General features: G+C 43.2%; 1 protein-coding gene across 1 annotated transcript; it reads right to left on the bottom strand.

Annotated features, from left to right (window-relative positions):
- DNAJC7 (DnaJ heat shock protein family (Hsp40) member C7) lies at window positions 1–26,635 on the bottom strand. Its single transcript, XM_004390313.2, has 14 exons — window positions 26,185–26,635; window positions 14,845–14,933; window positions 13,688–13,812; window positions 12,953–13,066; window positions 12,342–12,416; window positions 8,426–8,544; window positions 7,374–7,527; window positions 6,677–6,841; window positions 5,729–5,820; window positions 2,545–2,618; window positions 2,043–2,189; window positions 1,671–1,823; window positions 785–847; window positions 1–357 (listed from the first exon to the last, which is right to left on the bottom strand). Exons 1-14 carry the CDS (start codon window positions 26,259–26,261, stop codon window positions 320–322), a joined length of 1,485 nt encoding a protein of 494 aa, XP_004390370.1. The 5' UTR covers window positions 26,262–26,635; the 3' UTR covers window positions 1–319.
- Between the last annotated feature and the right edge of the window lie 1,218 nt (window positions 26,636–27,853).

Below are 27,853 nucleotides of genomic sequence, written 5' to 3'. Positions count from 1 at the left end.
CCAGAGCAAAGAGCCAGAAAGGGTCAAAACATTTTATTCTCTTCATTTTTTCTTCTTTCTTAATAAAGTTAAACAGTACAACAAAAATTCACAAGCTGCCTCCCTGTCCACCCCCCGCCTCCCTCCCCTACCCGCAGTCTTCGGCGCTGGCTCCCTCTCCTTCACCCTGCTCACACAGACAGAGGTATCCAACTGAGAAAATGAAACTGCTCTAAGTACATAGAGACATGATGAAGGGAGGAGTCGAATTGTGTCCATATTCAAGGTTAAACTGAGCAAGTCTGCATTTCCTAGGTTCTGGGTGGCTGGTTTCCTTTCATTAGCCAAACTGAAAAAAGAAATTCCCTGGACCAGATGCTGGAAGGGAAAAGAAGGGCTTGTTAGCTGGCTCTGGATTTTTGAAGGAAGATCACTTTTCAAACCAATTGCTGATTATGGAGAAGTCTTCATTCAGACATAAAAATCAGCTCTACAAGATGTCAAGCAGCCTGGGCCTGGGGTGTGAGAGCTCATGAGAGATGCGTCCACAGCTTTAGAACCCTGCACCCTTGCAGAACAGCTCTGGTAAGCAGGCAGCTCAGCAACACCTCCTGACCCTGAGGGGCGGTATTAATGGTCCCAAGGCAAGGTGCGCCTGGGAACCGTCCCTCCTCCATCCTCAGCTAAGTCAACACTTGAGTGGGCAGATGTCCTGCTAGGTAAGAATTCAGCTGCCTCCACTCATGGCACCCTGACTCTCAAAAGAGCTGCCTGAGGAGTCACGGTGTCCACTTGGCATACCCACCTTCAAAGCTGAAGCCCCCGGGACCACCGAAGAATGCCTTGAAGATATTATTTGCGTCAAAATCTGTGGAGCAGGGCAAGTAACATGAAAGGAAGAAAAAAGTGACAAAATTAGAAGTTTCTGAGGAAGAACTTAATCATGACCCTGAGAATGGGTCCCCAAACCTTTCCCAGATATTACCACCTCCCTCCTTTCCTGACACTTCACAGATTGGAGGTAAGCAAATCTGTCCCAACCTATGCAAACTTATCACTTGATGCCACTACTAGAATACACTCCCAAGTCTTTGTGGGAAATTAAAATCTGTGAAGGCTTCTAGGAATACTTGACATACATAAACCTTGGTCAGCATACACTTTGCGGTGGTTAAAAAAGTCTAGCCAACAGGATAAAGCCCATATTCCTTACTATAGCCCTTTAGGGCTTCTGAAGCCTGATCCAGCTCCTCTAGCCTTATCTCTCACCACCACCTCCCTCTAGCACCCTACCCCACTATCCCATACTGAGCTGCCTGCAATCCCCCAGAGGTGCCGTGTGTTGCCACTCTCCAGCCCTCCCTTGCCAGTGCTACCACAGGACCTCCTGCTGCCCACTCTGCACCTGCTATGTTGTCCTGCATTTGACTCTGTGGCTATCAGCGCTCTAGGCCAGGGGCAGGATTTGGCCTGTGGGCTCCTTCCGGTCAGGGACCTTGTGTGAGTCATCTTTGCATCCCCAGCACAAGGGACAGTACCTCACACATCACAGGTGCTCATCAAGTGTACACTTCACAAACCACTGAGTATCTAGCTGATTATATACAAACTCTCCCTTTGGAGTATCTCTGGAAAAATTTCTAACATTCCACAACCCTCAGAGTCCTCCCAGGCAGCCCCCACCAACTCACCACCCATGTTCATGCCTTCCTCATCCAAGTCCTGTCCGCTGTCATAGCGAGTCTTTTTCTTGGGATCCGAGAGGATAGTAAAGGCTTCTCCAACTTCCTTGAACTTTTTCTCCTCCTCCTTCTGAACTTCAGCACTGGCTCCACTGTGCCGATCTGGAGGGAGGGGTGAGGGAGACTGCCAATGAAATCAGAGTCTCAAGAAAACAAAAGTTTAAGAGAAAGACCACTTTATGTCTGATTTTGGAATTGGAGACTATGGGACTTAACCTTGACCCAGCTGAAGCGCCTCTCCGAGGCTCTTACTCTAGGTTGGGTATGGCGAAGGGCCTGGCCTGCTTGCTCTTCCCCAGCCTCTCCCCCAACCCGCTCTACCTGGATGATGCATCAAGGCCCGCTTCCGATACGCTTTCTTGATCTCGTCCTCAGAGGCGTTCTTGTCCACACCCAGAATCTTGTAGTAATCTTTCCTCTTACTCTTCTTCAATTCCAGCTGTGCATTTTTTAGGAGTTGTTTGTGTTCTAGAGGGAGACATCTGGTGTCAGTGGACAAATCTGACTGCAGCTTCCCTTGCTGGGTCCCAGCCCAGTGGCCTTGGAATTCTGAGCCTTCCTAACCACATCAGGGGCTTTTATAGTGCTTTCTTATGGAGGTTAAAAAAAATCTACTCATACTTGGGCTCCTCATATCATCCCCAGCACACAAAAAAGGATGTGGGACCAGAAAATAATCTGTTTACTTCTTCCTGCCTGTTGATCAAATAAGCCTCAGGTTCATCCCTAATCCCTGAATCAAACTATCCCTCTGCCCATCTTTAGGGCCTATAAGTAAGATAAAACAGCTCCCTGAGAAACCAACGATCTCAAACTGCTTTACCTTTTGTTTTCTCCGTCTGATACACTTTTTCATAGTCCCGCACTGCTTCTTCATACTGTTCTGTGTCCATGTAACTGAGAAGGAAATACAGATTAGTACCATGCTCAAACATTAACACAATGGCCTTCAGTATCACTCTAGGGGAAGAGGCATGGCTTAAGCAAGACACACACTTTTGGTAAGATGCTTCATCAGAGGCCCTTAACCTAGCACCAAGAGAAATACTTAGCTACCAATTCCTCAAGAAAGAAAAAGAAACAGACCTCATGGCACTTAAACCCATCCAGCAAAGTGATGCTCTGATCTGAGTGGAAAGCAATTAAGGGGACAAGGTTCCATTTGACACAGAGCCATCAAAGAGACATCTGGACTGCTGGAGGAAAGGCAATGTGAAGGCACCTAGGTGATGACTTGGGATTGAAACAACAGGAGAAAAGTTATCAAGTGAAATAATGGCTACTATAAAAGCACCTAGAGTGCCATAAACATGCAGGGCAGGCTCCGATCCAGAGCAAAAGTGGGGTTAGTGAGCCACGAGGAGGATCAACTCAACAGTTCAAGGTGGTGGCTGGCAAATGCTTCCATTAAGACCGATCAATCTGAGAAATATAGGTACGCCAGATAGAAAAGGAAACTCTAAACACAGGCTTGCTGCTATTTCGGTAGCAGAGAAGCAAAGAGGGGCCTCTGGCCCAAGATGGGAGGAATCTAGCTTAACAGGCCAGCTGCCAGACCTTTAAGTTTCTCTTCCACAGAACCAAGTGGCATTTTCCATGTCCTGATAGGGTAATAGGCAAAAGGAGTGGCCTATCAACTAAACAGACTGGTCAGAGTTTCGAGGCAGGTGCCATCGGCTGGGGAGTGGGAAGTGACCCTGCAGTGCAGCCAGCTGCCACACAAATGAGATTCATTATACTGCTACCACACAAGCCCATCGTTGCAAACACCACAGAGCCCCACCAGGCTTGGGGGCTCGGGCGGGGGAGTGCTACTCACATGGCTGGCAAAAGAGAGGCCTAACATCTTAGGCATCTCTGATTTTTTGGCAACATCTCAATTTAGGACTTTAAAAAAAATGGTGACAAAACACAGGTGGCTGACACACACTGTAAATACTACTAGGAGCCCCGAGAACCTGTATGTGTAATAAGACTTAAAGCTTAGCAGCTTATGAGGAAGAACACTGATAACTGATAGCACTGAGGAGAAAAATCTGCCAAGTGAGTAGTAACCCTGATGACATCTTCAGGTCCGTACATAATGTATTAGACAGGCTTATACTACAGTGATTTGCATCTTTACTTCACAACTTTTTTTTTTTTTTAATATAAGGACATCTTTATTCTTAAAATTTAAAAAGCTGAAGAAAAAGAAACATAAAAAAGTAAGTAGAGCTTTAGGGAAAAAGGAAGAACTCTAGCTTACAATGGGAGATGTAGCAAAGATCTGGCATTTTCCCAACGTAGGGGTTAAGGTGAGGCCGAATGGGGCAGTGGGCAGGCCTCTGGCTGAACTAATCCCCAGCACTTCTGGTCAGTCCCAGCTGCTGAAACCATGGCTCTGATACTCAGCCAACTGTGCCAAATGGCGTGTGCTCTCCCCCTGTGGTGGTATCTCAAGGCAGACACTCAGAGAAGGACAGTTCTATTTCTACCACAAAGATAAGGAGTTGTTTCATTAAAGCAATTCCTGACTTTTATTTACTGCACAAACATGAAGGAGAAAATAATCCTCCCTCCCACTATCCTAACAAATTTTCTTCTCTCTTTCCATTCCCTGTTCAAAGATGGCAGAGTATGCCACTGAGTTGATCATATATGTATCATAGATACCGTATCACAGATCAGCCATTCCCCTCCTCAGCTATGGACATTTGGGTGTTCCCCTTTTTTTGCTACTATAAACAAAACTGTAGTAAACATCTTTACGTATATAGCATTTTGCTTCTGTCGAGATAAGCCTCTGGTTGGGTCAAAGGGCACTTTTTTTTTCTTCCAAAGTTTCCACTTTTGTCTGCCAGTGGTTTTCAAAGACGGGATGATGGATGGATGGTTGGTCTCGCAGAATCTATAACTGTGTGTGCTTCTGTTTCTGAAAGGCTTATTCATCTACTTAGAAATTCTCTTTTTATAAAAAGCACCACACACAGCAACAGTTTTCCTATTTGTTTTAAAGAGTGGATAATTCAGGGGGAGGGGTGCAAACTAAATGGGAGCCAGTCCATGAGACAGTCTACACCACTGACGAGACTGGGAGCTCAGAGCACTGCGCCTGGGTCTGGGCATCATTAGCAGCACGCGTTCTTTGGGTATGACATTTCATAATAAGGAATGGAACAGGTGTTGGAGGATTGGTATAGAAATGTATCTTCCTTCAGGAACTTTAAAGGCAAGAAGTTCTTCTCTGTCTGGGGAATAATCTGGAATTACAAGAGAAGGATTTCTGAGACAGGTCTCTCCTAGCTCCTGTTAATGTTCCTGTCTGGAGAAAATAGTCTGGTGGGTCCAAGAGTCAGATGAACAAGTATGCTGGGGAGCACCCTGACTCTGAACACAAACCTAGCCACTAGAGGTAGGCATATCCTGGCTCATGAAGTGCCTTGTCAGGCAAGGAGCCCCCTCTCCTCAAAACACTCAAGCAGACAACCTATCCAGGTTATTTCAAAAGGGGGCTCCTTGTACTGCTTGGAGGCTGAGCCAGATTAACTTGAAATCCCTTCTTAACCATAACCCTTACCCACAACAAACAGGATAAGCACAACTCTCCACTGTCTCCAAGAGGTACTTCCAAGCACCATACATTCATTCAATAAAACATTTACTGAGTGAGCAGCACCTACTATGTGCCAAGCACTGTGCCAAGTTAGAGCAAAAGTGTACAACACAAAATCTCCCACGGAAATGAATTTATCTTTAACAAAAGGAATTTGGGTCAGGTATCAGAGGAAACTTACTGAGCGTGAGGGGCGTTAGACACAGGCATGGGAGACTGAGGGAGCTTGTGCAATCTCCTCCGCTGGAGGTCTATAAAGATAGTCTAGGACTGGAACAATCCCACCTAGAGGCAGGGGGAAGGACCAAATGACCTCACAACATCCCTGGGTCTGCTTCCGGCATCCACAACGCAATTCCCCTGGTAGGCCATCTGCAACTACCTCTTCCCCTCTCCCCCCAGAGGCACTTACCACTGAGCTCTTCTCAAGTAGGCTTTTATATAAGTGTCATCGAGCTTCACTGCATTTGTGCAGTCTTCTATTGCATCATCTAGTTTCCTAAGCTTCAGGAGAGAGAGAGCAGTCATACTTCACATCTTTGGTGATTGAGGGAGCCCAGAGCTGTGAGCATGGCTTCAGAATTCTAAGATGATCAGTCATGCTGGCCCCCTAATTGTCACACTTGTTCCCGGTCAGTGGCAAAACCAGTATCTCAGAGGACTAAGGCACTAGGCAGCCTTCCCAAATTCGGAATTGGTTTCTTTTCTACATGATGCAAGCCAGGCATACCTGTCTGCAAGGATAAACCACCTCTATTATTTCATGTTAAGTGCCCCCCACGACAAAGAAATAGTAAGGGGAGTTCCTGCCCTGCATTTTTCCAGAGGCCAACTAAAGGGACTAGAATTACCATGATTTTTAACTACAAAAATTCTGCAAGGGGCAAGGAGCCTGCTCTTTGTTTCTTATGGGTTTAGGGCCACAAGGGCACTCAGTCCATTTTCAACTGAGCAAGGTGACCCTCAGTTATGTTGGAGGGAGAAAAAATTAAGCTCACCTCACATTCTAATTCCCCCCAAATCACTACTAAAAAAGAAAGGAATCACTTACTTAGTCAAGAAGCAATAATACTTGCTTAAAATCATCCTGAAGTCCCTAGCCACTCTCTTGCTGGGGGCAAGGGACCTTGAAGAACATGCGGGACTATCCTTCCAAATTGTCCATCAAGTGATCCCAAATATCCAGAAAAGAGAAATTAAACTCTGCCTCTCAAAAGGTAGCTCCTAACAAGCTGAGACAGTAACCCAAACATTTTCCTCCTGTCACCTGGCTTATCCTCACTGGGTAGATTTCCCAAGACTTCTTTGATGTCCCTTAAAAACATTTCCATAGGCCCCAAGACCCAGACCAAGCGCTTACCTTGGAATTAACCGTACCCCGATTGCAGTAGAGTTTAGCATTTGTTTTTATATTGTTGGGGTCTATTCCCAGGGCTTCTGTGTACAGTTCATACGCTAGTTTGTAATTTCCTTCTTTAAACGCTTTATTCCCATCTTCTTTCTTTGCTTTAAGCGCTTTGGCATTCTATGAAGAAAGGCAAGAGGAGGTCAGTTACGCATCCAGAAGGCTCAGACACTGCACAGAGAGGCCAGGGTCTACTTTCAATTTCTTAGATCCCAGTATTCAGCAACACACAGCCCCCACCTCACCACCTGGGCTACTTTCCTTTGTTGCTCACTGTGCTTCCTACAGAGCGGACAGGGGAAACCAAGATTTAAAAAAATACCAAGATCTATGTAACCCAGGGCTTGCCTTGACTCCCCAGGGCAAGCATTCCTATCTTTTCTTCAGCTGAGGGAAGAAAAAAGTTTAAAAAGCACACACAAAGAAGCACACACTTAGATATTAAAAGGACTTGAACCTGTATATCATATGATCTTACCTTTGGCTAAGTAAAAGTGGTCCTGAAATAATTTCTAATGAAAAGACCAAACATCTTTGTGAAGTGGGAAGAGGAGACATATTTCTTGTGATTCTAAAACCTTCCACTCTAACCAACTTAAAGGCCCAAAGGGTAGGCTTCCTTTCCCACACAAATCTGGTGCCTAGAACTTACTCTGCAGGCAACACAGGCCTTATCATGGTCAGGAGCCATCCTGAGAGCCTGTACAAAAAACTGAACCGCCTTCTCAATACAATCTTCATAATAAAGGCAAAGACCTCGTACATACAGAGCATCCGCATTGGTGGAATCCATTCGTAAAATGTCACTGCAAGAGCCAGAAAGGGGCACATTCAGCTATAGTTTGGTATATCTCCACCATTACTGCCATTTATGGCCAATTTTTTCATTGACCATGTCTAATATTGAAAGTATCCACAGGAAGACAGCTTCCCAAGAACTCTTCCCAAACCTTCCCAGAATTCCTGTTTCTGTCAAGTCGACTCCGACTCATGGTGACCCTATGTATTACAGGGTAGAACTGCTCCATAGGGTTTTCTTGGTTGCAATCTTTACAGAAGCAGATCTCCAGGCCTTTCTTCCATGGTGCCACTGGGTGGGTTCATATCAACAACCTCTAGGTTAACAGTCAAACACAAACCGTTTGCGCCACCCAGGTACCTACCTCCCCAGAATAAACCACCTACATTTATCTTTAATACACTTCTTGTGCCTCATAATCCTTGTTAGACTGTAACAGGGGTCAGCAAACTATAGCTCGTGGGCCAAATCCTGCCTGCTGTTTTTGTAAATAAAGCTTTACTGAAACACAGACACGCCCATTTGTTTATTATCTATGGCTGATTTTGCACTATAAAGGTAGATACCTTATGGCTTGCAAAGCCTAAAATATTTACTATCTGGCAAAGAGTTTGCTAACAACCCCTGAAGTAGAAGTACCCTAAGGAAAAGGATTACATTTAAAAAACAGACACAACCCACATCTGTTCTTTCACATACAGTTCAAATATCTACTATACTCCTATATACATTGTAGGTTTTTAAATCTGGTCTAACTTTTTTGGCTTTAAGCTCCGGGAAGGTCCAGTCAGCCCTGGCTGGCTTATCCACAGGGCCATGTAGTAGCTCCTGTTCTAGAGAGCTGCCATATGGCATCAATCCAGTAGTACCTGCCATTTCAATACTGAATTGGCTTGATTTCATACCTGGCCACAGACTGTGCTTCTGGATAACGACCCAGCATTGCTAAACATTCTGCTTTGAGGATTTTGAAGCGATGGCAGGCAGGGGCAAATTCTAGGGCACGATCCATGCAGAAAACAACCTACAGGGAGGAAGAAAACAAATAAAGCTCTTCATCCTGGACTCCAGAAACGTCTTCACTTTTAGTTTAGTCACAGGCAACAGACTAAAAGCTAAACGATGTTTCCTGGGTTCACTTTTGAGCTAGAAAGTAATATCAGAGCTTAAAAACATCTAATTCACTTAATTAAACCATTGAAATGAGTTGATCTGGATGATGATGATGACAGCAAACCTTTACTGAGTACTTTATATATTAACCCATTTAATCCTCACAACAATTTTATGAAGTAGGTAATATTACTACCCTTATTTTACTGACGAGAAAACTAAAGCATCAAGAGATTAAGAAACTTGTTCCAAGTCACCAAAGCTAATAAACGATGGAAACAAGACTGGAATTTAGACACTAAGACTCCAGAGCCTGTGACTGAGATCAGCAAGCTAAGCTGCCTCCATAATGAATCATATCCACAGTAACTGTGGTCAAAGTTCACATCCTTTTAATGTAAAAACGCTGTTATTTGCTACTTGCACAGTCTGTTTAAGAGCCCTGGTGGCACAGTGGTTAAGCACTCAGCTGCTAACCAAAAAAAGGTTGATGGTTAGAACAAGCCAGCCGCTGCACGGGACAAAAAGATGCGGCAGTCTGCTCCTATAAAGATTATAGCCTTGGGAACCCTATGGGGCAGTTGTACTCTGTTCTATTGGGGCACTGAGTTGGAATCAACTCGACGGCAATGGGTTTGGTTTTAGCCTGTTTAGACAAAGACTGGCAGAAATAACCTTGTACGTATTCATTGCCCCCTGTTACTGAAATTGCTCACAGTTCCCTCCTTTCCTATGCAGGAGCCTCACATCTCACTGAGTATCCTGGTGGCCAATCCTCCACGCATATTTTAGTACAGAAATACACCAATAAAATAGATCACGTTAAATGGTTCTGAATAGACTATATCAGATTACTATTCCCAACATGTTGCTATACAAACCAAAAGCCAAAATCATCCAAAAAAAAAAACAAAAAAAGCTAGACTTAGTCTTTCAGCATCATCTATATATTTCTATTTTCTCTCTTCAGAAGTTTGTTCTCTGAGCTTTCATTTTTGGTTTAGTTGCTATTCCTAAGGCTTACTGGGAGACTCTTGATTCATATTCTCTCTTAAGAACAAATGACCCAAAGGAGAAATTTTGAGTAAGGGACAAACATTCCCTCTCAGAATCTGGCCGTGGGGATCAGGAAAAGATGAAGTCTGAAAATCTCAGAAGCAGAAGTAACTCAAATGTCCATCAATAGGAGACTGGTTAGCTAACACATACATTCATATAATAGGATACTATGTGCCTCTAAAAAAAAAAAATGAGGAAGCTCTCCATGTACTAATATGGAAAGACTTCCAAAATCTATTAAGTCGGAGAAAGGAAGACAAAAACAAAAAACAAGGCTCAGAACAGTGTATAAGCACACTGCCTTTCATGCAAAAAAAAAAAAACCAAAAGAATAACTTGTATTTGTAGTTGCCCGTATATGCAAAACAAAACTGTGGAAGGCAGTAAGAGAAACAAGAACAGTGGTTACCTTAGGGGTGGGTGGAAACTGGGCAGATGGAAGACAAGCTTAGTGCAACATTCATCACTAAATATTTTTTATGCTTTCTAGCTTTTTTTTCCCCCATTGAGGTGAATTCATATAACATAAAGTTAACCCTTTTAAAGTATTCAATTCAGTGGCATTTAGTACATTCACAATGTTGTGCAACCACCACCTTCATGTAGTTCCAAAACATTTTCATCACCCCAAAAAGGAAACCCTGTACCCCATTAAGCAGTCACTCCCCATTCCCTACCCCCAGCGCCTTGCAACCACCAATCTGCTTTCTGTCTCTATAGATTCACAATCTGTGACCTTTTGTGTTTGGATCCTTTCACTTAGCATATTCTCAAAGTTCATCCACACTGTAGCATGTATCAGTACTTCATTCCTTTTTATGGCTGAATAATATTCCACTGTATGGATATATCCTAATTTGTTTATCCATTCCTCTGTTGATGGACATTTGGGTTGTTTCCACCTTCTAGCTATTGTGAACAGTACTGCTGTGAACATTTGTGTGTAAGTATTTGTGTATCAGTTTCAATTCTTTTGGGTATATACCTAGGATACTTTCCAGCTTTTGAACCATGAGTATCACCTTGTCAAAAAAATTTTTAATGGTGGGGGGGCAGGTAAGGACCATGAGCTGTTCTGCTGAGAAGACTTTTCTACAGTGTCAACAGAGCAGTGACAGGGATGCCTCTCCTTCAACGGCACGGGCTACTGTCCTGGAAGCTCTAAGGATGACATCAAAACTCAAGTATTATGTACAGCCATGGTGCTGATTTTTTAGGGGAAAAGCAGGAGGGAGTTACCCAAAATTTAAGCAGCCACACCCTGCTGCGTCCCTGACATCCAGAACAGAGACGATTCTGCTCGTCATGAGAACCATCAGTTGGAGGCTCAGTGCTTCTCTCCCACCCCCCACCTCCCATGACTAGGGACAGCTGCAGGCAAAGAATATCTTTGTTTCTTCCAAGTTCATCTGTTTCCCCTGCTAGGATCATAATTCTTCATTTGTGACATCACCATGAGCTACCGGGGCGGGGGGGGGGGGGGGGCTGGAATGTCACAAACAGAGGATTCTATCACAAACTGGGGATTCTGGCTCCAGAGCGGGCAACAGAAAAAAGAAACGGAAAGACAGCCTTTCAAGACAAAGCTTTTGCCTACGTAAACCTCAGAAAATGTGACAGGAGACAGAATCTCTTTCCAAACACACACACAAAAAAACAAAGTCAGAAAAAAAAACTTATAAATCACACCACAAAGACACTGTGGTTATTAAAACTAATGGACAGATGAAGGATGCTAACAAGCTAATGATGGGCCTCTGTATGAGCTAGATTTATTACCAAATATAAGACCTTTGCAATGTGTAACTTTCAAGAATGATTCTTCCTGTATCTTGTTATTGAACATTTATTGAGCACCTGCTACAAAAAGCATTAAGCAAATTCTCACATATGAGGTGACAACTAACTCCCTTCCTCAGATGGTACTCACAAACTTCTTTTAAGTGATCCTGAAAATCTCTCCTTCTGGACCATTTACCACCTCCCTTTTGAAACTCTAGTGAAAGCTGTTTCTAAGTACCATCTAAGGGAACCAGGAATTATACAGATTGAGCATAAGCATTATAAGATCTAGAAGAATATCTAGAACTTTTATACCTTTCCCATGTTTCAGATTTGTCAGCTCCTTTGGCATGTAAATTTGCAAGAACTATCACATAGCTCCATAAGGGACATGTTTCTGTAGAAAGGACTAAGGTCAAAAAGATGGTGATGACAGGTTATATTCACTACTCAAAAATGCAAAAGGGGCCTTTCCCTATTCTTGATTTATAGCTCCACCCCATTTCATATAAAGCAGGAGTTAAAGTCAGCTCTCATTACTCACATAAGATTGGATTATTTAAACCCAATAAATAATTCCAACTGGCTTCTCCTCTATTAGCTAGCACACTCTATTAGACCAGTACCTTACATTAACAATAAGAACATGTTTAAGTAACTCATTTTGCTTTTTATTGTAAAATCAAATGTAAGTAAGAAAATAAGTATCTTAGCCAAAAAATAAATACATAGAGTCAAAGCCAAATTAAAGCAATAATTTACTCGAGATCTGTATCATACCACTCTTCTTAATTATCACGATCACACACAAAAAATAAGAACTTTCTGAGAAAGGGGAGACGAGGCTTATTCATAGTTGTACTCTACCTTCCGAAAATCCCGCTTCTCAAAATCCGTTTCCGCTATTTTCTCATATTCTATGACTGCATTTGCATTCTTGAACTATATGGGAAAATCAGATACAGAAAAGTTTTAATGAAGTTTTATATTAAACAAACACAAAAATCAGTAAGGCCTGGAGGAATCTGTCGTTTCAAGAACACCAGAACAAATCATGTTGACAAAGATGCAGCCAAGACTCCTTAACAGAAAGGCTATGGCCCAACTTTCAGCCTTAGTTTAAACTTAAAGACAGAAATACAAGCCTCATGCCTTGATACACATCAAATAAAGGCAATGCATTGCCATTGGCTAAGCAGAAGTTTTGAGTTTCTTACTCATTAACACTGCAGGGGCATACTGGGTGTATATGGAGATGGAAGGTTATTGGTAAAAGAAGTTTTAACGGCTATCAATTTAATCAGGACTTGAGTTTACCTGACTTATTTAACCTCATTCAAATCAGTTCCTTGAAACATCTGCCTGTCCCCCAGCCATCTCAGAAAACTCTCTAATTTTCATAGATTTTTTTACTAAGTTACTATTCTTCCCAAATATACCACACTGTCTCTTTTGATATAGACAGGATCAGATCATACCTCCTGTTGTGCCTGAGTGTTTTTGTGATCCAGTTCTAGGGCTCTCTGGAAACTTCGACATGCTGCCATGGCATTCCCTAGAAAAAGGTGGCACTTGCCCTCTCGTAGGTGTCCCTGGAAGAAACCCAAAAAGGGAAGAAAAGAAGCATGACTGGTCAAACAGAGAAAAATAAACAGCAGCAATAAACACACACACAAAACCAGTATGGGATGAAAATGGCTACAGCAGTTCCCAACCAGGGGTGATTTTGCTCCCCAGGTATGGTCACTTGTGATTAGGATGCAGAAAGCCACTGCCGTTGTTGCTGGGTGCTGTCGACTTGACTCTAACTCATAGCAATCCTATGTGACGGAGTAGAACTGCCCCATAGGGATTTCTTGGCTGTAATCTTTATAGAAGCAGATTGCTAGGTCTTTCTTCTGCAGAGCTGCTGGGTGAGTTTGAACCACCAACCTTTTGGTTAGCAGCCAAGACAGCTTAACTGTTATGCCACCAGGGCTCCTCTCCCCAGGTATATTTAGCAATGTCAGGTTATCACAACTGGGGGGAGGAGTGCTACTAATACCTAGTGAGAAGAGGCCAAGGATTCCGCTAAACCTCTAATGCACAGGGCAGCCCTCCATAACCAAGAATTATCTGGCCCCAAATGCCAATAGTGCCAAGTCTGAGAAACTCTGGGCTAGAGGAACTCAACTGCAGCAACTCAGTCTTCTCCAAATAGCCCCATTACATACCCGAACAAAACTGTCATCCAACCTCACTGACTGCTGTGCATCTCCTAGAGCTTCCCGGAACCTTCCAAGCATCATCAAAGTGGCTGCTCGATTACCATAATAGCTAGCATTTTTAGGACACATATCTGCAGAAAGGGCAGAAGAATGTAAAACCAAGTTTAGCATGGGTCACTGCCTCAAAAACTCAGGGGCCATCTTCCTCAGAACTACGTGAAAGCAAACAAACCAGAATAGGAATGCTGACACGTGCTCTTCTAAAGGCTACGCCAATGTTTTTTTTTACTATCTGTGCAAATGGACGGTAGCAATAGTAACAACCAATTTAAAACGGAGTAATTAAAAATAATTTATATTTAGCTTTGAAGTGCACTGAATATCTTTTTTGGGGGAGGAGTCAGCATACTTATCTTCTCAATGACTGTGCTTTGTATAATAAAAATGAATTTGAATTTCCTGAGTTGGAGACAGCCTGTAAGCATGTTAGGCGAGAACACTGCTGACGTGGGATTAAAAATACATTGGCAAATTGAACGTGGGGATAACTGAAACTTAACTATCCACAAATGCCATTTTCTAAGATAGTTAATGAATTGTCAAATAGTTGAGATGCATTTAGGTGGTATCTTTTTGCCATAACAACCAGAATTTTTGGAATTGCCTATAATTTGTCAAAAAATGATTATCAAAGAACTACCCACTTGAGCTAGAAAAAGTCATCCCTTTTATATTCTCACTGATGGGGCAGTTCTACTCTGTCCTATAGGGTCGCTATGAGTTGGAATTGACTGGACGGCAATGGGTTTTTTTTTTGTTTATACTCTCATGAGGTCATTAAACCCAAAAGAATTCACACAATAACAGTTATCAAGCCATAAGGCAAAAGTCTACTTCTTAGAGCGGACCTATTTCTAATAGCAAAAAAAAAAAAAAAAACCGTTGCCGTCAAGTCAATTCTGACTCAGAGTGACCCTATAGAACAGAGCAGAATGGTCCCGTAGGGTTTCCAAGGAGCGGCTGGTGGATTTGAATTGCCGACCTTTCGGTTAGCAGCCGAGCTCTTAACCACTGAGCCACCAGAGCTCTCCATTTACAATAACAATTTATAACGTATTAGGCAGATGAGTATCTTCTAAGCATAAGCACCAGCTTCTTCTTACCTATGGCTTTCGTATAATAGTTATAAGCTTCATTGTAATCTTTCTTGGCATAGTATGCATTTCCTTGCTCCTTGAAAGACTCTGCTTCCCTAAAAAAGAAAAAGAAAGAGAATCATGTTACTATATCTAGGGAATAACTTCTGTAATCTTTGGTCTAGAGGCCCAGGCCCAGGCAGCTAAAAGTCAGTGATATCTGAAGGAATTTACAGACTGCTAAATAGGCTGATGGGCCAAAAGGAGGAGCTAATGAAAGAAGCCCAGTTCTTCATATGCTACTTTTTGTCACTTAGATACATTCAAACTAAATCAAGAGAATCCCTCTCATGTTTTTCTGTCCTAAGTGAAGGCATTTACAAAGATTCCCTCAACAGCAATTGAATTTTTTATAATTATTTCCTTTCCACTGTGCCACACCTGCTGCCTCTTTAGAAAACATAAAGAAAATGGGTTACAGGTAATTCCATTCAGGGGCAAACGATTTCTTAGTGTGAAATCAGTCACATCCTTAAGAGTTTCAATGACTAACTGTCTTAAAAAGTGGCTCATGCATTTGTCACTGGAAGAAGGAGAGCAAAAGCAGGTGGCAAAGGAGTTAAAAGCATAGCATATTGAATGGGGGACAAAGCTGAGTGACAGCAGAGACTAAGAACTTGGATGACAGGAACGTACAAGGTATAGACTGCCAGTGTCATGCTATAAGATGTATCCATTTGTTGGTGTACGTCTTAGTCATCTAGTGCTGCTATAACAGAAATACCACAAGAGGATGGCTTTTAACAAAGAGAAATTTATTCTCTCACAGTCCAGTAGGCTACAAGTCCAAATTCAGGGCATCGGCTCCAGGGGAAGGCTTTCTCTCTGTCTGCTCTGGAGGAAGGTCCTATGCATCAGTCTTCCCTTGGTCTGGGAGCATCTCAGCGCAGGAACCTCAGGTCCAAAGGACATGCTCTGCTCCTGGGACTGCTTTCTTGGTGATATGAGGTTCCCATGTGTCTCTGCTCGCTTCTCTCTTTTATATCTCAAAAGAGACTGACTTAAGACACTATCCAATCTTGTATACCTCATCAGTATAACTGCCACTAATCCATCTTATTAGATCATAGTGATTGAATTTACAACACATAAGGAAATCACATCAGATTACAAAATGATACACAATTATACAATACTGGGAATCATGACCCAGCCCAGTTGACAGATATTTTTGGGGGCCACAATTCAATCCATGACAGTGTTCCTGCTGCCCATCACATCTATGTGAGCACTTACTGTCCCCCTTATCATCCCTCCAGTACCTTGCACATCTAGCAAGTGGGTAATATCACAATTTTTCCTTACCCTTTTCTAATCCATTTTTTGAAGCTGTGCCATCAAACAAATTGTAGTTTCCCAAAGGAACAATGTTATATACTGGGAATTATATTCCTGACCAAGGAACTAGAATCAAATAAGACATGACCAATAATGTTATAAAAGAACTAGTAACTTTTATCAAAAATAACCAAAATCATCCTACTGACCAACTTGAGTGACACTCGAAGATAAGTCTTTGCTGAAATGATTAGTGCAACACAACTAAATATTTAAGTATCTTTGTTACAAGAATATTTGTTTCTTTCTGCCCCCCCCCCCACACACCCACACCCACACCCACACCCACTAACCTTGTTCAAGGGCTGCCTGAAGCGGGGATAAAAATCATAGTTCTTAACCTTGGCTAGGGTACGGTAGTTTACAGCATGAGTCTATGGACACAGTACTGAGGAGATCTGTGATTTACTTACATATCTCAAACCACAACTGGCAAAGCTGCCCTCCATTTATTGAGGTGATCCTCCCTTTCCATTCTTCTCCATCACAGTCCTGGCAAGCCCTACTAACATGAAAAGGCTGCCAGAAGAAAGAAGGAAAATGGGAATGACCTACAAATGCTGACAGATTTGAACTGTGATGGACATAAATCTGCTTGAGTAATTTTATTACACCAGCTGTTACAATGCGAAAAGAAACCACCTGCTATGGAAAGTCCTCAAGAAGGATTCCCAAACTGCAAGAGTAATAGGACCAACCACAATCTTTCAACATGGTGCACGACATCCGGTAATGCTAAATCAAGCGAGGTACCATAAAAAAATAAAAGGAGCCCTGGTGGCGCAGTGGTTAAAGCACTCGGCTGCCAAACAAAACCTCGGCAGGTTTAACCCACCAGCCTCTCTGCAGGAGAAAGATGTAGCAGTCTGCTCCTGTAAGATTATAGCCTTGGAAACCCTATGGGGCAGTTCTACTCTGTCCTATAGGGTTGCTGAGTTGGAATTGACTCAATGGCAGTGGGTTTGAGTTTGGACTCAAAAAACTGTTAGGACCTAACCTTTAAGGGCAGACACGCCAAGAGATTTGAAGAAACAGCTTCCCCAACACAGGATTTCCGAAGTCGAGTTGTAAAGAAATGGAGTTGTAAATTCCAAAGTAGGCCCAAATTGTACCTGAGAGGATCCAGCCTCCTCCTCAGATGGCTAGTGGCTAAGCCTGTACAAATCCTTAAGGAAAACCAAAGGCATCTAGGTACTTGGGTAGACAGTGTGTAAACAGTATAAAGCCTGTTAGTCAAAGGTGAAACAACCTGTAGAGCTGTTGAAAGGAGCCCCTTGTTTCCTGAAACATGACTCCCATGGAGGTGAGTTCAGCATTGACTTCTAGTAAAAATGCAAAGGATAATTATGATAGAAGATGATTAACAATTATTGTGTACTTTTCATACATCATCTTCTCCAGACAACTAATCAGGTGGGCTTCATTAACCTCATTTTTCAAAGGAGGACATTAAAGCTTGGAGGTTAAATAACTTGCCCAAGGTCAGGATGTAAACCCACACCCGTCAGATTCCAAAGCTTGTGTGCTTTCTACTATGCTAAGTTTCTCTCTAATGCTAAATATTTTTCAAAAAATTAACCTGTACTCCTAGGAATAAGACATGAGCAATGAATATACATTTCTTTAAACCAAGATACGAAATAGTCCTAGCATACGAAATCCAACCCCAGAACTGAAATCTGGATTTAAACAAGTTAAATAACATTCCCAACAATTAGTCACAGAAGGAGCGGGGCTCCTCTATGTTCTATGCTCCTTTCTCTTTAAGATGCAAGACCTAGTGAACTAGACTTTGCCTCCCCCAAGAAATGCATTTCTTTTTAATAAATGGTGAGTAGATTGCATTCGAGAGCAAACAAAGCAAGTAATGTAGAATCAGCCCACAGCAGAAAGAACAAGAATTGTGTTGTGACAAGTTACCATGTTTTTAACCTCATACTGCACAGCATCAGGCCAGAATTAGCTATTCCCACACAACTGCCTCATGAAAAGGACTTATTTTCATAGAACTTGGTTAATTAACAGCTGCCTAAACAATGGGCACTTAGTGCTTTTAGATTGAACGCTTATTTTTTTTGCCTCCAGGTCCAACGCCCAAAGTGGAGTCCCTCCTTCATTTTGAACTTCCCCACCAAATACAGGATAAGCTTTAACCAATGGGCCTGACCCTTCGAGACCAGCCGAGGAAAGAGTGGATCTTTGGAATCCAGCATGGCAGCAGCAAGAACTGAACAAGGCTGCATCAGGAACAAAACTATTCAAGTCCTGCCCTGGGAATCTGAGAAAGGACTGCGGCTTGTTGAAGTCGCCGTTACAGCAAAGGGACTGAAGGATGAGATGTCAAAGGCGTGGGACTGGAAAAGAAGGAGAAGAGCTAGTTAACACTGGAACTGAGGGTGATCAGGCAGTGGCAGCTGTCACTCCATTCTGCCAGAGTCAATTCAACTAGTAATATTTAATCCATATGATAATCAAGTGAGGTGACAACATGGACCTACTGAAACAGATCAGTATTGAGAAAGGAAGAATTAGGGATTAAGTGAGTTCACATGGACTAACTGAAAAAAAGGCTAAGATTCCAAAAAAGGGACTAAATTAAACCAGGTTATTTTATGGGCCAGAAATAAAATGCAGACTAAACCCTGATATACAATACCACAGCAAAAAACAGACTTGGCCATAAGTAACTTGATGCACTAGTAACAACTGTACTATAACTATAGTGCTTTTCCAGATCTTCAAAGCACTTCCAATGAAGATCCTCACAATGGCCCTCTGAAGTGGTTACAGTGATGTTATCACCTGTCCTCGACAGCGGAACAGTTAGTGAGGCGCCGCACAGGTTTCCAACCTCCTAGTCCTAATGTTTTTTTCCACTAGATCCTGTTAGTGTCAAGAATTTTAGATTAAAACTAATTTATCTAGTTCCTCACCCAACCCTTGGGTCAATGCTAAGCAAAATAAGCTTCCCAGATGATTTACCTAGAGATGATGGGGAAGGCTCTATCTCCATCAATCCAGCCCCCTTCACTTTAAGACTCAGCAAAAACTTCTTATGAAAAGTTTTCAAACAATCTGTCCTCTTTAGATGTATGATGGAAGGATCTTCCACAACAAGATCAGCACTGAAGGGCCCACTTTTTCCTGTGACAGACATAGGTAAAGACTGCTTTGCTATTTTAAAATGTATTTCTTTATTTTTCAGAAATAACAGCCAGACAGAAAACTGCAGTTTTGAAAACCTGCCTTTCCACTCAGTGTAAGTGTTAAAATCTGTATATTCTCCAATCATGCAGTTACAGTCTCTCTCTCCCAATTAATATTTATTCATCACCGATGCTAATTACTCCAACAAACACTGCCAACAGAATCATTTGATATTATACAGGTCTTAGCAAGGCTCAGCAACCTGTGATCGAATCAAACAACTTGGGCTTATGATCGTCAGCCAACTTTGCACATTTACAGCTCAGTGAAACTAAAAACACGTTAAAACGCCATGGCTAACATTACAACGTGCCCCAAATTAGATACCCTAAAAAAAAAAATCTCCATTTTCTTTCTAAATTCTTCCAAGCTGAACACTTCAGCAAAATCCTTGCCTCAGGCCAATTTGTCTTTCAGCAATTAAAGAGGTATTCGACAACTTTATTCTATCTCCACTAATGTGTGGTAGTTTTTTAAACGTCCTTAACATGGTTGGGTTCTTTGGAATTGCTTCACATATCAGATCTTTGTAGATTATTAAAACAGGAGATTCTTCATCATCAGTACAGCATCATTTTAAGATTTACGCTACCCCAGAGCATGAAAAATAAAGACTAGCATGGTTTCACTATTCTGCAACATTTGCAACCTAGGAAATGCAGATTAAATTTTTTTGTATGACAAAAAACACACCACATTGCATTTATTTATTTCAAGTATTTGGCTATATTAATACATTTTTAGTAAAGCTCAGTTCTTCCAATAGCATTAATATGAGTTAAATTGACAGCTGCAACAGCCTGAATGAGGCTTTTCTTTTTTTGCATATTCTTGATGCTACTCCTGAAGTGGAAGAAAAATACAGTTTTGCTAAAATTACAACTCAGGACAAAATGATTTCTTTTGCTAGAGCAGTGATGTTTGCTACTGTTGTATACCATTGAGACGATTCCAACTCATAGCGACTCTACATGACAGAGTAGAACTGCCCCATAGGGTTTCCAGGCTGTAATTTTTATGGGAGCAGACTGCCAGGTCTTTTCTCTCATGGAGCAGCTGGTGGGTTTGAACCACCAACCTTTCGGTTAGCAGCTGAGTGCTTAACCATTGCGCAACCAAGGCTCCTTAAAGGTGTGTTTAGGGGCCTTTGATTTTGGAGAAAAATTTTACTGGCAGGAAGAACCTTAGAAAAAGATATTTTTCCTTTTCTACCCCCAGGGATTAAGCCTGTTAACAATGACAATACTTCAGATTGTCAATGAGTCAAATATGCTTTATGCATTCCTATTATACATACTCCTTCCAGAAAGTCACCCTTACTCTATGATTACTGTGCCCCATTTCTTTTATTCAGTCAAGTTTACTAGTTGTATGTTGATCTAGAAACATCCTCCACCCTTCAGAATTTACAGGATCTTGGCCAGTCTCAGAGTAGAAATTCCTTCCTCCTTCCCACAGTCCAAGACCTCTTGTGCCCAGTGGCATATCACAGGGCCTGTTTCATGTGTACTCTGACTGACCTTCATAAAAGGGGCCCAGGAGCCAGATTTCTAGTCCATCTTACCAAAAGCAAGTCATTCCATTTCTTTATCTTCTACTAATCTAGGGGTGAAATGTTAATTTAAGTTTCATATAGATAAGTGGAAGCCATAAATGAAATGACTTGGAACAATTCCACAAACATCTGAGCACCTGCTAAATGCAACGCACTATATGCTGAATGCAAATAAAGGCTTCATAATGATCCAGAGAAAACAGAGTGGGCTCTATCCAACTGTTACTTGTTGGCACTCAGCTTCCTTTATCCAATTTCTTATAGAAAAACCAGCTTCTGCTTTCACTTTAAGGCACAATTAAACAACCCCCTCCCTGCTTCCTTCCTCCACCTCCAACCCCACCCAAAGAAAGAAGGTAGGAGACAAAGATGATGAAAAAAATTCACTGACACCTCAGTTCAAATTGTCTGGTGTCTGGACATTCAGGGAGAAGCCTCGCCAGTGGCAGGGCCAGAAGAGGAGACACCAACGGGAGACACAGAGACAGTCTACGTAAGGCAGTAGCACTCCCTACTGCTTCAGTAGGGAAGGACACCAGGCAGCACGTTGGAAGTGGCTATGACTTATTCAATTGTAAAAGAAAAAAAAAAAAAAAGGCAACCAACCAATCTAATTCTTCCTTCCTGACAGAAATCCCATCACTTCGGGCAGAGGGACATTCACTTGGAAATAGCTGCCTGAACCGTGAGTTTCAAACTTATGCTAGTTCCTTAAATGGGAAGTGTCACAATCTGTGGACTGGCCTCTACCTAACATTCATTTACAAATGGGGAGAGGATCTGCTGCTTCTGAGAAACAAGATTCCTTGCAGACACTATGAGGACATAAGTCAGTGGCTTTTCAGCATAAGCCAGAGGGCTGTTGCCAAACCTCCCCAAAAGTCAGATATTTTGTCCTTCTACATTAGAATCAGAAGAGGAAGTTAACACTTTGTTTATCTGACAATCTGGCCTCCTCACACAAACTGTAAGTCACATTCCTTCTACATTAGAATTAGAAGAGGCAGTTAACACTTTGTTTATCTGACAGTCTGGCCTCCTCACACAAACTGTAAGTCACATGCTAATAGAAAACTAGGCCTCAGAATTAGACCTTGAGAGTCAGATATTCCTCCTTATATTACCATTCCCAAAAGCCTTAGCCACTCATAGTCCCACCAGGGGTAGGGTAAAACACAGGAACTACTACTGTTTAGATCTGGTTGGGGAAGAAAACAATTGTCAGTCCAATAAACGAACAGACCACTGGAATAACTGCACTCTGAATCCTGCTCTTACAGCTGAAATTAAGATAGTTTAAAGGAATACCTGGAACGACCTCTAAGTAACTTCCACATCACTCAGCACTGGAGAAAGGGGACCAAACATTAGCTGAATAAGGGCGAAATGGGCTCTCAGAGGGACTTTGCATCAGGCCACAAGGCACCTAGACAGCCGATGACCATTTGTTCTCCAATCTTCTAAAGTCCTAGTGAAAGAAAGCAAAGGCAAGTGCCCAGTACTCAGCTTTAAAAGCTTTTAAAATACTAATTTCAATGACTAAACTAATCTCTGATTGGCTGGAATGTACAATAGGGCTAGGCTTTAAGCCAATCAGAGTTCCGGTCGTTGGGAATGGACTAGACACTAGAGCAACTGTCACTCACTTGGCCCAAACTTCTATCAAAATTACTCAGTCTACCCAGTTCTGGGTAATATGTGGGTCTGAAGCAAAGCAGTGAAGAAGAGAGATGCCCTTCCTCAGTACTCTATCGCTGCTCCAGTTACCATGATTAGCAATTTTGCTTTTTAATAATATCAGGGTTCAATTAATTTGCTGGTATTCAGGATTCTGTATTCCTAGGTTTATCCCTCCCTTACCATGACTCATTTGTCCCATCTTCCACTTCCTCATCTCTGATCCCACACTTGTTGTATGCTATCAGGTCGATTCTGACTCATAGCAACCCCATGTGACAGAGTAGAACTGCCCCATAGGGTTTTCTTGGCTGTTATCTTTATGGAAGCAGTTAGCCAGGTCTTTCTCTGACAGAGCCACTGGGTGAGTTCAAACCGCCAATCTTTTGGTTTGCAGCTGAGCACTTAACCATTCGCACCACCAGGGCTCCTTGCTCCCACACTTAAAAGTACACCAAACTGAAAATGAAAGGTGAGAGCAGTGTTTCTCACTGATATGGGTCCAAAGTCCAAGATAAATTCCTATTCAGCTTTACTAAAATGCCTAGCTGCTTGCCCTGGAACTTCAAGAGAAAGATTAGGGGGATAGATTCCTAAATATTTAAAATAGGGTAAGAATGAAGGGGGAAGGAAAGGCATCACCACAAGCTTTTCAGTTAAATAAGGCCACAAACTCCAAAATCCCTTAAACTGCAGCAAAAAAATAACTACAGCAGATCTTGGGATATGAATTCAGGATTCCACTCTTCCTACCACCAATGTGGATAGAGAAATAAAAGAAAAAATCCTGATCCACACAGGTTTTACAATATCCAGGTACTAAGACATAGGGCCTAAGAATTGTTCTTACTTGCTTCCATCAGGAAAACAGACACAGAGAAGTTAAGGTTATCAGTTCTAGAAATTAGATAACAATGTCCTGGCTCCTAAGTCTATGGCTTGCTTGCATGGTTCTTTTAGGCCTGACTGTCCAGTCACTGCTAGGTATACATATGCCAGGACAGAATGTTTCTTCTATAGATGAACAACTTGAAATTCCTCAATTTTAGCACAATAAAAACTACCTATACAAACCAAGCTGCTCCCCAGCCCAGGGGATATGACCAGAGATCCATAACTAGACAGGATGGCAACTATCTCAGCCACTATGTACGCATAAGGTAAAGTAGTCGGCCACTTCCCAGGAAAACCTAAGACTAATACCGTAAATTAGCTGAAATGTAAAACCTCTGAAATTTAACACTCTGGCACTCAGGTAGCTTTAGCTGTTCTGGTGGGCAAAGAGAAACAGATTATCTTCATGCACAGAACCCTGATCTATTTTGGAGTGCTGAATAAATACATCATTTATTTTAGCCTCTCAGTTACTATGGGGGAAAAGAACTTTCCCGGAGTGATGGGCAAAAAAATTGACATCCACTTCTTTTCTCTCTAGACACCAAAGTTGACGAAATGAGGTATGCAGCCATTTAAAATGTTGCAACCATGATGTCCTGTGTCTTGGAAGCGCTTCTTGTTTTGCCCCGTGATAATTTAGCAGCAGCAACAGGATGCCCTTGAGCCAAGACACAAGGCAGGAAGGACTCCTTGCTGGACTCTAACAAGGACTCACATGTTGGACCTCACAAAAACAGCACAAGAGACCCATCAACTCCCATGTCCCCAACTGAACTGGTAGCAGGACTGTAACAAGAGAGACAGGAACCTGGCCAAAAGGCTCTAACCAAGCCAGATGGTAAAAAGGCATTTGTAAGGAATGTTCCTGCCCCTGTCCTCTGCTATAGCTACACAGGAGGATTCCAGGAAACGTGAAAAAATGTAAGACCTCCCTCCAAAGCTTCTAAACCCCCACTTCACTTCCAGCATTGGAAAACTATACATAAACAAGGCTTTTTGAAGCTAACAGAGCCTAATGTTTACTCTCCTAAGGATGCCTTATATGGCAGAAAGTCAAGCTGTGATTTTTTAAGGAAAAAGATTTGCTTTAGTTGACAGGAGACTTTGAAGTAAAATCCAAATTAGGGACAGTCTTTATATTAGAGATTTACACTGAGTAGGATGAATTTTTAAAATTACACATAGCCCAAGTCCTTATTTATTGCACAAAGAACCACGGAATTCTTTCTAAATGCAAGTAAAGTAAATCCTTACAGTTCATTTAAGCTGTGTCGGGGGTACAGTAGTTTTTCCCCATTTTGCAATTCCCTAATGATGTATATGAGCTGATGATGCTGGAAAAATTAGGAATAGATGTAAAAACTCAAAACTGAGAACATAGAGAGAAACTGGACTCTGGTATCCTGCCTTCTCTGATCGCCCAAGGACTTAGCACATTCTGTCAAGCCTCTCAGCTCCCAACAAGTTAGGAACTTGAGGAACTGGCTGTGGTAACTTCCTTTAAGCTTGATAACTATTCATTCTGCTTCACTGAGTACCTCTTATGTTTCTAACTTGTAGAAATCTGAGAATCCTGATTTCAGATTTCATGAACTAATTCTACATTCCATCTCAAATCATTCGGACTAAAGCCATAATGGGCTTGGTATAGCTATGAGATATGTGGGAAGGAGACTGGGGGTATTGCAGTTGATCCTGAACAAAGGATTGAAATAATTTGCAGTTCATAAGGAAAGGACTCCAAATTTCCAAAACCTTTTTGTCAATTCTTTGGGATTAGAACAAGTATGACTACCCACAACTGTGTTCTAACCCCACTTTCAATCACCTGCCTTAGCTGTAGTCAGAATCCAGAGTGTTCTCGAAAATCACACAGTCAGCAGCTCCTCGGCTAGTCCGGTCTGGCAATCTCGAGTCACTGCAGCTGCCCAGCAGTGCCAACAGCTCCCAAGCAGTTTCCCTCCTCCTTTGCAGCTTAATTTAAGAAAAAGCAGTCCTGGGAGGAATGAGGATCCCACTCAGGAAGGATGGGGGGAGAAGAGTTTGACAGGCAGAGCATGAGACAAGCCCCTTCACTCTTCCTCCTTTATCATCTTCGATTTCTGGGGTAACCAAGGGGAGGCGGAGCTGACCAGGTCAATAACGGAGACACACAATCACCGCGGACCCAGACTAGTAGTCACTGCAATATGATTACTGGGGAAATGATGAGAGGAGAAAGAGGACTTCGGAGATGCAAAGTACTGACCGAAAACAATACACTGGTTAACAAGAGAAGACGGGGGTCAGGGGCGATGTAAGGAAGTTGTCTTCGTCGCCTCGCCGCCTCCCCCACCCCGCAACAGCCCTCTGAGATCCCCTCCAAGACCCGACCTTTATCATTAGGACCACCTTCCTCCCAGATGGAACAAGGCCGTGCCTCAGCTCCCACGCCAGGCGGAAGCTGGAGAGGAAGGCCGACCCCCAGAGCGCACCTTCAGGGGGTCCGTCCGGACCTGATCTCAGATGCAAGGGGGGGCTCGCAGAGGGCGGGGCATCGCCTTAACAGCTGGGGTCTGAATCATAGCAGGGACCGGTTCCCCTGAGCCATAGAGCTGAAGCTCGTCCCCTTCACTACCCTGCCACCCGGTTACCTCTTCGCCTCTTCGTCGTCAAGCAGCTCTGGCTCGGTCGCCGCCATTACCACATCGCACTCAGAGGCAGCCGCCATCTTACCGCCGGGACCAGAGAGCCGGGTGGGAGGCGGGCGGTGAAGAGCACTTCCGGCCGGAGCATCGAGCAGCTCAGCGGCGCCGCGCCCAGAGGGGCTCCCTCGGGCCCGTCTACCAGCGAGAGGCTCCGCTTGGGGCCAGAGCGGCCTCCCGCTCCCGGAGGTCCACGGTGGTCTCCGGCCTGGGGCGGGGGCCCAGGGACGGCTTCTGTGCGTGGGAGGTGCCACTTTGCCCGTGGGTCGGAAGGAGCTACAAGAGGTTGTCACGCCTCCAAGCCTTGGCTTTCCTCAGGATTTCAAGGGCCTTGTTGCCATAGCAATGTCCAACCCTAGAGAGTCTCCTGTAACGCTCAGGGGAGTCTGGGCCGGGTAGGGATCGGGTTACCCAGGACTCTGGAGGGTAAGAGCCCCCAGTACTACCTTGCCGACCTTGAAGAGTGACCAGAGCTTCCTCCCGGGAAAGGCAAGAAGAGACACTTTGAGCCCAGTCCCCCAACTTTCATCGGCCCCTAGAAGCCCCGCCCAACCAAGCCCGGGGAACGCAGGGCGTCTTCACCCCGCGCCTTTCATCCCCTTCGGATCTCCAAGCACTAACTGGTTCATCATCCTGATGACGCTGACCCTTTTATGAGGCTGCTTTCATGTCAGCCGCCTGGGAGTGCCATCTCAGCATTAAGCCTAGGGAGGGTGGCACGGCGCCCCAGTCCCTGCCCTGGAGTTTATAAGGCAGTTCACGGGGTGAGGTCCCTGCTCCACAGTGTCGCCAGGGCTCTCACCCCTCATACAAACTCCCGGCTCAGCACGCTTGTCTTGCTGAATGTAGTCTGGGTTGGGAACACAGAGAGGGCAAGGGCACAGCTCAATCATCTTGAAACTTCTTCCCTCACCCAAACCAATATTTGTGGACTTAAATCGGGGAAGGAGTTTCTGAGGTCAAAAATTAAGGGGAACTAAAATAACAAGAGGCAAGGTAATTTTAAAAAGGATCTACTACTTACCGCCAATCACTGGATAGGGAAGGATAGGAGAGGTTCAGTGTGAGTTGGATTCGAGAAGGCAATACAGTGGTCTTTGGGTCATTCATCTAGCCAATCATTCAATAACTCTCTACAAGGTGCTTACTTGGTGTTAGATTGGGAAGGCACAGACTCATAGACCACCTGCCCTGCTACAGTCTAATGCAGGAGGCTGGCCTGTCTTTGATCATCTTCCCACTTTGTGTTCTCCGTAGCTAAGCCAACTCATCTACTCCTGCAACTTTTAATTTCATCTGTTATTGACTCCCAAAATATTTATCTTCAACCTCTCTTTTGAATTCCAGATCTATATATCCAACTATCTACTGGCATCTCTTGGATGTTTCACAGTTCCCCAAGACTTAAGATGTTTAAACTTACCATTTTCTCCCCACTCCTCAACAACAGAAAAAAAGAAATGCTGTACTTATCTTTTCCTGAATTCCCTATCTATTTGAACGGATTCACCATTCACTCTGTCACCAAATGAGAAAGATAGGAGACATCATGAATTCCTCCCTCTTTCTCACTCCTGACTCCCATTTTATCACCAAATCTTATTGATTCTCTCACCAA

This window comes from Trichechus manatus, unplaced genomic scaffold (genome assembly GCF_000243295.1).
Source record: "Trichechus manatus latirostris isolate Lorelei unplaced genomic scaffold, TriManLat1.0 scaffold00294, whole genome shotgun sequence".
In the NCBI taxonomy this organism is placed as follows: Eukaryota; Metazoa; Chordata; class Mammalia; order Sirenia; family Trichechidae; genus Trichechus; species Trichechus manatus.
Note: the sequence above shows the minus strand (reverse complement) of the source record. Positions and strands in the feature narration are given on the sequence as shown.

Bases quoted from the DNA above. Each gene is read 5' to 3' on its own strand.
- DNAJC7 (XM_004390313.2), bottom strand. From the start codon at position 26,261: ATGGCGGCTGCCTCTGAGTGCGATGTGGTAATGGCGGCGACCGAGCCA. The intron at 14,934-26,184 runs GTAACCGGGTGG...TTTCTTTTTTAG, and splicing joins GACGACGAAGAGGCGAAGAG to GGAAGCAGAGTCTTTCAAGG. The intron at 13,813-14,844 runs GTAAGAAGAAGC...CCCTTTCTGCAG, and splicing joins CTATTATACGAAAGCCATAG to ATATGTGTCCTAAAAATGCT.